The 11,320-nt window shown below is 50.5% G+C and overlaps 1 protein-coding gene across 1 annotated transcript in view; it reads left to right on the top strand.

Moving 5' to 3' along the window:
- MPND (MPN domain containing) overlaps positions 1-10,286 on the top strand; it is a gene marked incomplete at its 3' end in the record, with an annotated part of 33,120 nt that extends 22,834 nt beyond the window's left edge. The window contains exons 8-11 of the mRNA XM_015424379.1: positions 2,819-2,953; positions 4,945-4,987; positions 8,770-8,840; positions 10,197-10,286. Of these exons, the coding sequence (XP_015279865.1) occupies positions 2,819-2,953; positions 4,945-4,987; positions 8,770-8,840; positions 10,197-10,286 (339 nt within the window). The remainder of the gene's footprint in view (positions 1-2,818; positions 2,954-4,944; positions 4,988-8,769; positions 8,841-10,196) is intronic.
- Positions 10,287-11,320: the final 1,034 nt, after the last annotated feature.

Below are 11,320 nucleotides of genomic sequence, written 5' to 3'. Positions count from 1 at the left end.
ACAGTAGTCCCTGTAAGAAGAGCTCTGCAAGCTCTCAGAGGATTGGCTACATTAGGGGTGTGTCACCTAATATGCAAAGGAGCTCCTGCCACAAAAAGAGCCCTGGGCGACCCAAGAGCTTACAGTAGTCCCTGTAAGAAGAACTCTGCAAGCTCTCGGAGGATTGGCTACATTAGGGGTGTGTCACCTAATATGCAAAGGAGCTCCTGCCACAAAAAGAGCCCTGACAAACCCCTAATGTAGCCAATCCTCCAAGAGCTTACAGTAGTCCCTGTAAGAAGAGCTCTGTAAGCTCTCGCAGGATTGGCTACATTAGGGGGTGTGTCACCTAATATGCAAATGAGCTCCTGCCACAAAAAGAGCCCTGACAAACCCCTAATGTAGCCAATCCTCCAAGAGCTTACAGTAGTCCCTGTAAGAAGAACTCTGCAAGCTCTCGGAGGATTGGCTACATTAGGGGTGTGTCACCTAATATGCAAAGGAGCTCCTGCCACAAAAAGAGCCCTGGGCGACACACCCCTAATGTAGCCAATCCCCCAAGAGCTTACAGTAGTCCCTGTAAGAAGAGCTCTGCAAGCTCTCGGAGGATTGGCTACATTAGGGGGTGTGTCACCTAATATGCAAAGGAGCTCCTGCCACAAAAAGAGCCCTGGGCGACTCACCCCTAATGTAGCCAATCCCCCAAGAGCTTACAGTAGTCCCTGTAAGAAGAGCTCTGCAAGCTCTCGGAGGATTGGCTACATTAGGGTGTGTGTCACCTAATATGCAAAGGAGCTCCTGCCACAAAAAGAGTCACAACCAACAAAAAGGTACATAGGTTTTATATAACATCTAACTAGGCCAGGGGTGGCCAAACTGTGGCTCAGGAGCCGCATGCGGCTCTTTCACGCATATTGTGCGGCTCCTGGCAGGGCAGCTGGGGGAGCGGAATATCATTCGCAAGCAAACAAATATCATTGGACAAAGAAATATCATTATCAACACCTGCTTTTACCGCTTTCGTTATTATTTTTGGCAGTCTCATTTATGATGTTAATAAAAAGCAAATCGGAATATTTACCAGTGATATTTGTTCCTGTCCTGCGGCTCTCAAACATCCGACGTTTATTCTCTGTGGCTCTTACGTCAAACAAGTGTGGCCACCCCTGGTCTAGTGTTGAAGATGAATTAGATTAATCCATACTTATGTCTCCTTACGTTTATATCTGTGTCTCTTTACATAAACTGTGTTCTTCTCGTTTCCTTCTTTCAAAACGATCATTCATTATGCATTAAAACATCCATCGTCATTATTAGCTTCCCAAGCTCTAGCCCAGTGGTGGTGAACCTATGGCACGGGGGCCAGAGGCGGCACTCAGAGCCCTCTCTGTGGGCACGCGTACCATCGCCCCAGCCAGGCCCAGACCGTCATTAAAGTGTCGAATTCTCTGCCAAATAATTTTAAGTAAATGAAAGCATTTGGGATGGCTTTCCTTACTTTGTTTGGACCATCTTAATGTATGAGTTGTTTCTTCTAAAGTAAAACCTCAGTATTCAGGTTAAATTGCCGTGTTGGCACTTTGCGATAAATAAGTGGGTTTTGGGTCGTAGTTTGGGCACTCGGTCTCTAAAAGGTTCGCCATCACTGCTCTGGCATCTTCTGTCTTCTCCTTTCAATCCTTCTGGAGCTGAGACTAAAGTCTGTGAGCCGGAGGCTAAAAAAAACTGTGAGCTGGCTCGCACTAACTCAGCTTAGAGGGAACACTGAATACGGAATTTGATGGACCAGGGGTCTGATTTCATATAAGGCAGTTTCATAAGGAGAGGGTCCGTGGGTCCATGGAAGAGCCTCTCCTTTGCGTGCAGAAGGTCCAGATTCAATCCCTGGCACCTGCGGGTAGTAGGTGATGGGAAAGACCTCTGCTCGAGACCCTGGAGGGCTGCCGCCGGTCCGAGTAGACAAGACTGACCTTGATGGATCGAGGGTCTGAATCGGTCCAAGTCAGCTTCGTGTGTTCATGTGAATTAAAACGGGGCACCCGAGTCCAAATTTGGCAAGTTTCAATCTGGCTGTCAAAACGTGACGTGTGTTTTTTTTGGGGGGGGACAAGGGCTAGGATCTAGCCTACCTGAGGGACCGCCTTTCTCCATATGTTCCCCCAAGGGCACTAAGGTCGGGGGGGCATCATTTCCTGGAAATTCCAGGCCCTAGAGATGTTAAATTTGCAGTGACCAGGACCAGGGCATTTTCGGTGGCGGCTCCTACCTGGTGGAAAGAGCTCCCGGAAGAGATCCGGGCCCTCCGGGACCTTTCTCAGTTCCACAGGCCCTGTAAGACGGAGCTCTTCCGCCAGGCCTTTGAGCAGGAGCTGCCGCCACCATTATTCCACCTCCGCCTCCTGTGCACTGCCGTATTACCATCATGATTATCTGGACCCCACTGGGGGGGAGCGAGGTGTCCGGGCAGGGATTGGATGACAAGATCTCAGGAAGTTATTATGGAGGTTAAGATCTACCCATCTTGGTTAAATTTGTATTGTAAATTTGTTACTATATTTTATTGTAAATTATTGTTTTATTGTTATAACCTTGGCACATAGTGCCCTTGTCAGCCGCCCTGAGCCTTCGGGGTAGGGTGGGATATAAATCCAAACATAAATTTAAAAAGTAAATAAAAAATAAAGAGTTGCGGGGAAGATGTGGTGGCCCGCCCTCTTGGTGGTGGGTTGGGGGATCTACCCCTGGGCCCTTCGGGGGCTTCCGAGCATGCCGACCATCACTAGCCCCGGTAGGAGACCCCTTCGAAGTAGATGCATGTGATTTGGGGACGTTAACCCAGGAAGATTGGCCAGGGAAAGTTTGGGCTGATGCCAACCTTGTCCTCATTCCATTTATAGTACTGACAGTGCTCAGGGCCTTCCCTTGCCGGTCACGCCTCGGAGATGCAGAGACGGCGGCTGCTGTGGAGGAGGAGGTGAGGTGGGGGGCACGAAGGGGGCTCACAGAACGGCACCTCCCAGACTAAGGAGCGGCGTCTCCCAAGCTCTGTGCTGGGATAGACTGGAGGGCCGCCATCGTCTACCAAGGTAGAGATTTCATAATATTTCCCTCCCCAATGGCTGCTTTCAGTCAATCATGCAGCTGCGACAGGCAACCTCCTCTGGGTTGTTCCGTTTCCTAGAAGACTTTAGGGTGCCTGTTAGAGATGCGCAGGGGTCATTTCGTAGAAAAAGAGATGCAGGAGCTCATTAGCATAACTCATTAGTATAACTCATTTGCATATGCCACACCCCCTGACCTCACCGGGGGTCTGTCAGAAGGCTCCACTGGACTGTTTTGGATTGCTAGCTATTTGGGTGGGGGGACGTGCAGATCTGTCCTCGCAGAGGAGGGAGAGCTTGTACCTGAATAAAACTTGGTCTTAAAGGTGCCACTGGACTGTTTTGGACCGGGGGGCCGGGGGGGAGCTCTGCAACTTACCTGGCTGCTTCTTGCTCTGACTGAGGGCTGCTGGGAGCAGGGGGCAGGGCTTGTTGCATGTGCCCGCCCCCTGGGCTCTTTACTGCCGGAGCTCCGCTCCTGTGCGCTCCTGCAGGAAATGACCCCTGGAGATGCGCGATTGATGGGAAGAAGGCACATGCTGTCGATGAGGGTCGTGTTGTCCAAAAATCTACTTTGGGTGCAACCAGATGGCTCCCTCGCTCCCGGTGCCTGTTCTGTCTCTGCATGAGTCATACCGCTACGCTCTCACCTTTCCAATGGGGAGGCTCAGCCCAAAATGGTGGCGAAGACGTAATGAGGTGGACTCCTTCACCAGCAGTTATTCATCTAAATGTGTGGTGGTGAATTTTTTTTGGGGGGGGAGGAATAAACATATTCCAGCTAAATTGAAATGAGCATTTCAGGGCTAGAAATGTTAACCTCACAGCTAGGAAATGAGGGTTCAGTGAAGAAACAAATCTGCTGAATTGGACCACCAGAATTAATCATTGTGGGGATAATGCAGGATTATTTTTTTTTAATGTACATACTGAAGCTCTGACCTGGGTGGTCCAGGCTGCCCTCATCTCATCAGATCTCGGAAGCTAAGCAGGGTCGGTCCTGGTTGGTACTTGGATGGGAGACTGACGAGGAATACCAGGGCAGGCGATAGCCAACCACCTCTGAACGTCTCTTGTCTCGAAAACCCCACAGGGCTGCCATAAGTCAGCCGCGACTTGATAGCAATTTCCACCACCGCCGTATTAAATCTATATACCGCAGGGGTCATTTCCTGCAGGAGCGCACAGGAGCAAAGCTCCGGCAGTAAAGACCCAGGGGGCGGGCACATGCAACAAGCCCCACCCCCTGTTCCCAGCAGCCCTCAGTCAGAGCAAGAAGCAGCCAGGTAAGTTGCAGAGCTCCCCCCAGTCCAAAACAGTCCAGTGGCACCTTTAGGACCACGTTTTATTCAGGTACAAGCTCTCCCTCCTCTGCGAGGACAGATCTGCACGTCCCCCCACCCAAATAGCTAGCTAGCCATCCAAAACAGTCCCGTGGAGCCTGAGCGGTGGGTGTTGCCTTCTGACACACTTTCGGTGATGTCAGGGGGTGTGGCATATGCAAACAAGTTACGCTAATGAGTTACGCTAATGAGCTCCTGCACCTCTTTTTCTACGAAATGACCCCTGATATACCGTAGTCTTCTCACAGTTCCAAGGTTCCTACAAAACACGGGTTCTTTTAAAAACTGCTGGGGTTTTGGCATTTTTAAAATACCTTGTAATCCACCTCGGGGCCCCAAGCAGGACAGATGGACTGTGGATAAAGCAAATGAAATCAGTTTTCACTCGGATCTTCTTGGGGGCTTGGTTCCTTTAAGCAAAAAAAAGAAAAGAAAAAGATCCTTTTCCTCTCTGTGACAAGAAGGGCTCGAACCCTGCTCTAGCGTCTCTCTTGTCCTAACTTGTCACCTCTGTTTGCTAGAAGAGGCCAGCCTGGTTTCTTGCCTGCTGGGATGGATTTCGAGGTGAGCAGGCTCACTTAGAGCCGTGTGTCTTCCTATGGAGTCACAAAAGAACTTATCCAGGCACAGTTTCTCTGTCTGAACTGCATGAGCAGGGGACATTTCGTAGAAAAAGAGGTGCAGGAGCTCATTAGCATACCTTATTTGCATATGCCACACCCCCTGACATCACCGGAAGTGTGTCAGAAGGCCACCCACCGCTCAGGCTCCACTGGACTGTTTTGGATTGCTAGCTATTGGGGGGGGGGATGACGTGCAGATCTGTCCTCGCAGAGGAGGGAGAGCTTGTACCTGAATAAAACTTGGTCTTAAAGGTGCCACTGGACTGTTTTGGATTGCTAGCTATTGGGGGGGGGGATGACGTGCAGATCTGTCCTCGCAGAGGAGGGAGAGCTTGTACCTGAATAAAACTTGGTCTTAAAGGTGCCACTGGACTGTTTTGGATTGCTAGCTATTGGGGGGGGGGATGACGTGCAGATCTGTCCTCGCAGAGGAGGGAGAGCTTGTACCTGAATAAAACTTGGTCTTAAAGGTGCCACTGGACTGTTTTGGATTGCTAGCTATTGGGGGGGGGGATGACGTGCAGATCTGTCCTCGCAGAGGAGGGAGAGCTTGTACCTGAATAAAACTTGGTCTTAAAGGTGCCACTGGACTGTTTTGGATTGCTAGCTATTGGGGGGGGGGATGACGTGCAGATCTGTCCTCGCAGAGGAGGGAGAGCTTGTACCTGAATAAAACTTGGTCTTAAAGGTGCCACTGGACTGTTTTGGATTGCTAGCTATTGGGGGGGGGGATGACGTGCAGATCTGTCCTCGCAGAGGAGGGAGAGCTTGTACCTGAATAAAACTTGGTCTTAAAGGTGCCACTGGACTGTTTTGGATTGCTAGCTATTGGGGGGGGGGATGACGTGCAGATCTGTCCTCGCAGAGGAGGGAGAGCTTGTACCTGAATAAAACTTGGTCTTAAAGGTGCCACTGGACTGTTTTGGATTGCTAGCTATTGGGGGGGGGGATGACGTGCAGATCTGTCCTCGCAGAGGAGGGAGAGCTTGTACCTGAATAAAACTTGGTCTTAAAGGTGCCACTGGACTGTTTTGGATTGCTAGCTATTGGGGGGGGGGATGACGTGCAGATCTGTCCTCGCAGAGGAGGGAGAGCTTGTACCTGAATAAAACTTGGTCTTAAAGGTGCCACTGGACTGTTTTGGATTGCTAGCTATTGGGGGGGGGGATGACGTGCAGATCTGTCCTCGCAGAGGAGGGAGAGCTTGTACCTGAATAAAACTTGGTCTTAAAGGTGCCACTGGACTGTTTTGGATTGCTAGCTATTGGGGGGGGGGATGACGTGCAGATCTGTCCTCGCAGAGGAGGGAGAGCTTGTACCTGAATAAAACTTGGTCTTAAAGGTGCCACTGGACTGTTTTGGATTGCTAGCTATTGGGGGGGGGGATGACGTGCAGATCTGTCCTCGCAGAGGAGGGAGAGCTTGTACCTGAATAAAACTTGGTCTTAAAGGTGCCACTGGACTGTTTTGGATTGCTAGCTATTGGGGGGGGGGATGACGTGCAGATCTGTCCTCGCAGAGGAGGGAGAGCTTGTACCTGAATAAAACTTGGTCTTAAAGGTGCCACTGGACTGTTTTGGATTGCTAGCTATTGGGGGGGGGGATGACGTGCAGATCTGTCCTCGCAGAGGAGGGAGAGCTTGTACCTGAATAAAACTTGGTCTTAAAGGTGCCACTGGACTGTTTTGGATTGCTAGCTATTGGGGGGGGGGATGACGTGCAGATCTGTCCTCGCAGAGGAGGGAGAGCTTGTACCTGAATAAAACTTGGTCTTAAAGGTGCCACTGGACTGTTTTGGATTGCTAGCTATTGGGGGGGGGGATGACGTGCAGATCTGTCCTCGCAGAGGAGGGAGAGCTTGTACCTGAATAAAACTTGGTCTTAAAGGTGCCACTGGACTGTTTTGGATTGCTAGCTATTGGGGGGGGGGATGACGTGCAGATCTGTCCTCGCAGAGGAGGGAGAGCTTGTACCTGAATAAAACTTGGTCTTAAAGGTGCCACTGGACTGTTTTGGATTGCTAGCTATTGGGGGGGGGGATGACGTGCAGATCTGTCCTCGCAGAGGAGGGAGAGCTTGTACCTGAATAAAACTTGGTCTTAAAGGTGCCACTGGACTGTTTTGGATTGCTAGCTATTGGGGGGGGGGATGACGTGCAGATCTGTCCTCGCAGAGGAGGGAGAGCTTGTACCTGAATAAAACTTGGTCTTAAAGGTGCCACTGGACTGTTTTGGATTGCTAGCTATTGGGGGGGGGGATGACGTGCAGATCTGTCCTCGCAGAGGAGGGAGAGCTTGTACCTGAATAAAACTTGGTCTTAAAGGTGCCACTGGACTGTTTTGGATTGCTAGCTATTGGGGGGGGGGATGACGTGCAGATCTGTCCTCGCAGAGGAGGGAGAGCTTGTACCTGAATAAAACTTGGTCTTAAAGGTGCCACTGGACTGTTTTGGATTGCTAGCTATTGGGGGGGGGGATGACGTGCAGATCTGTCCTCGCAGAGGAGGGAGAGCTTGTACCTGAATAAAACTTGGTCTTAAAGGTGCCACTGGACTGTTTTGGATTGCTAGCTATTGGGGGGGGGGATGACGTGCAGATCTGTCCTCGCAGAGGAGGGAGAGCTTGTACCTGAATAAAACTTGGTCTTAAAGGTGCCACTGGACTGTTTTGGATTGCTAGCTATTGGGGGGGGGGATGACGTGCAGATCTGTCCTCGCAGAGGAGGGAGAGCTTGTACCTGAATAAAACTTGGTCTTAAAGGTGCCACTGGACTGTTTTGGATTGCTAGCTATTGGGGGGGGGGATGACGTGCAGATCTGTCCTCGCAGAGGAGGGAGAGCTTGTACCTGAATAAAACTTGGTCTTAAAGGTGCCACTGGACTGTTTTGGATTGCTAGCTATTGGGGGGGGGGATGACGTGCAGATCTGTCCTCGCAGAGGAGGGAGAGCTTGTACCTGAATAAAACTTGGTCTTAAAGGTGCCACTGGACTGTTTTGGATTGCTAGCTATTGGGGGGGGGGATGACGTGCAGATCTGTCCTCGCAGAGGAGGGAGAGCTTGTACCTGAATAAAACTTGGTCTTAAAGGTGCCACTGGACTGTTTTGGATTGCTAGCTATTGGGGGGGGGGATGACGTGCAGATCTGTCCTCGCAGAGGAGGGAGAGCTTGTACCTGAATAAAACTTGGTCTTAAAGGTGCCACTGGACTGTTTTGGATTGCTAGCTATTGGGGGGGGGGATGACGTGCAGATCTGTCCTCGCAGAGGAGGGAGAGCTTGTACCTGAATAAAACTTGGTCTTAAAGGTGCCACTGGACTGTTTTGGATTGCTAGCTATTGGGGGGGGGGATGACGTGCAGATCTGTCCTCGCAGAGGAGGGAGAGCTTGTACCTGAATAAAACTTGGTCTTAAAGGTGCCACTGGACTGTTTTGGATTGCTAGCTATTGGGGGGGGGGATGACGTGCAGATCTGTCCTCGCAGAGGAGGGAGAGCTTGTACCTGAATAAAACTTGGTCTTAAAGGTGCCACTGGACTGTTTTGGACCAGGGGGTCAGTGGGGCTCTGCAGCTTACCTGGCTGCTTCTTGCTTTGACTGAGGGCTGCTGGGAGCAGGGGGTGGGGCTTGTTGCATGTGCCAACCCCCTGAGCTCTTTACTGCCGGAGCTCCGCTCTAACAGGAAATGACCCCTGTTTATCAGCATTCTCCTGTTTTTCCTTCTCAGGTCCTTACTACCCTGGCAACCAAGGCATGGAGTCGAAGATCTCGCCCTTCTGGGTCATGCCTCCTCCAGAGGTAGGTTTGTGACCTGTATAGCAGACTTTTTGGAGGTAGGGTGTGGCAGGAGTAGTGAGAAATTGAGCCCTGGGGTGGTGGGGATAGGGAATGTTTTGAAAACATCTGGACATGAGAATTGCCTGGCTGGATCAGCCCACATTCCATCTATCCGATCTGTCAGTCGTCATCATAGCTAAATGGAACTTCCACTTGCAGGGGCAGTGTAGCTGTTACCCTGTTGAGGACTAGCATCAGCAGGTGGTAAACTCCATCTTGCTCTGTTCGGTTAGCTGGTTTGGGGAGGACGGACATGCAGATCTGCCCTTGCAGAGGAGGGAGAGCTTGTACCTGAATAAAACTTGGTCTTAAAGGTGCCACTGGACTGTTTTGGATTGCTAGCTTGGGGGGGGGGCACAGATCTGCCCTCACACAGATCTGTGCAGAGATAGAGAGAGAAGGAAAAAAGGAGGAAAAGAAAGAAAGAAATAGGAGGAGGCAAAGAGGGAGAGAAGGAGCAGGTGCGGGGCTTGTTGCATGTGCCCGCCCCCTGGGCTCTTTACTGCCGGAGCTCCACTCCTGTGCACTCCTGCAGGAAATGACCCCTGCCTACTGGACCGTGTGCGTGTGGTAGGAAAAGTGGACGGCAGCTGGAAAAGAGGAAGACCCAACGTGAGATGGATTGGCTCAGTCAAGGGGGCCACGGCCCTCTGTTTACAAGACCAGAGGCAAGGCTGTTAACAAGAGGACTCGCCCATGAAGTTGTCTTATCTTGATTCAGGACCTCGGTCCATGAAGATCAATCTTGTCTACTCAGACAGGCAGCTGCTGTCCAAGGGTCTCAGGCAGAGGCTCTGTCACATCACCTACCTGATCCTTTTAACTGGAGACGTCGGGGATTGAACCTGGGCCCTTCTGCATGCCAAGCAGATGCTCTGCCACTGAGCCACGGCCCCTCCCCGGGGATGTTTTGGAGAACGTTAATTCATAGGGTTGCCATAAGTCACTCCTGACTTGACAGCGCTGAACGCACACGTCTATAAATTCAATTTTAATTTTATACGCTACCACTTTGTAAATTTTGCTTTGCCCAAGAGCGATACCTGTTTTAATTCTAAAACAGCCTGCCATCGGGTCTTCGGAAGCTCACTGAGTAGGCTGTGAAGACGCCAGCTGTACCATTCCTCCTCCCTTCCCAGTGTCTACTTCTTGGAGGTACACTGCCTCTGAGCATGGCAGTTCCACTGAGTAAAACCAGAGAAGGAACACTTTTTTTTTTTACCAAGCCTCACAAACTGTGCAGTTTTCCGTCACTAGGTGGTGCTGTGCACCATTCATTGCGGGAGCTGTTATTCGGGTCTCTTTTCTCCTCTCCAGCAAAGACCTTACGATTACGGGATCCCCATGGAGGTGGAAGTCACTTACATCCAGGATGGCTTCCTGACCAACGATGTTCTTCATGAGATGGTATTCCTTTGGTTTTTGTCTAGGCCGTAAATGTGCAGAGACGTTACTACTAATTGCAGTTCGCACGTCCTTCGATTGAATGACGTGGTCCAGATACTGGAGCGGGCCCAATAGGGACCCGTCTCTCCCGGATCCTGGCCTACACTGCCCACAGGCTGGGAAACAGAACTGCATAGTCTTCCTGGACAGACTGGATGCTGACGATAAAAAATCTTGCAACTACTAGGGAAGTATTTTCACAACGGCCCAGAGTGACACTGGCCCGTAGCCAGGATTTTGTGACTTGTGGGTCAAATTTCTTTCCGGTGGGGCTGAAGGTCTCAGTGCAGAAAGAAAAGCCAGAATTCTGAGAATTATGACTTAACTACTCTTCCCTCTCTAAGTCTTCTCAAGCTGTCTATTCTACATAGGGGTTCTTATGCTAGCAATCACCCTTAGCCTATTGACCATTTAGCAAAAAGAAACCTGTTACCAGGATGGATCTCTAAATTGCAAGCTGTCAGCCACTTTAGGTGACAGTTCTCAGCTGCCGCAAGTTAATCACTTCTGCCAGCCAAAGCAACAGTTCTGGTAACAAGCCGGCAGGTGGGAGTGATGACTTCTATAGTCAAGAAAGCTAACCCTTAGGCAGAAAAGCTCTCTCACAGGAGGCCAGCGTCTTGACGCAGAGTTAGAAGGGGTCCTAGAGGTCACCTACTCCAACCCCCTTGTGCAGTGCGGGAATCAGTCAACTACAGCACCCCGCTCTGCTTAAAGGAATGCACGTCTTTTAAAAAAAAATGTTTTGAAATGACTGAAAAAAGCATTTACAGGAGAAATTCTTGTGGGACTGTGTCTTTAAGAAAGGGGGCAGAGCCTCCAAAAGTCCCACTGTAGCTATGGCCCTGGAGTGACATAACAGCAGGTCAGAATCTGTATTTTTTTATACATAGCTGCACTCTGACTTTATATACTAACTGTAGCACATGTTTATGTTGTGCTAGGTGTGTTGTAGGAATTTCTGGGTATGTTCCCCCCCTGCAAAACACACACAC

The sequence above is a fragment of the Gekko japonicus genome, unplaced genomic scaffold (assembly GCF_001447785.1).
Source record: "Gekko japonicus isolate JY-2015 unplaced genomic scaffold, Gekko_japonicus_V1.1 scaffold5770, whole genome shotgun sequence".
Lineage (NCBI taxonomy): Eukaryota > Metazoa > Chordata > Lepidosauria > Squamata > Gekkonidae > Gekko > Gekko japonicus.
This window is presented reverse-complemented; position numbering and strand designations above follow the sequence as displayed.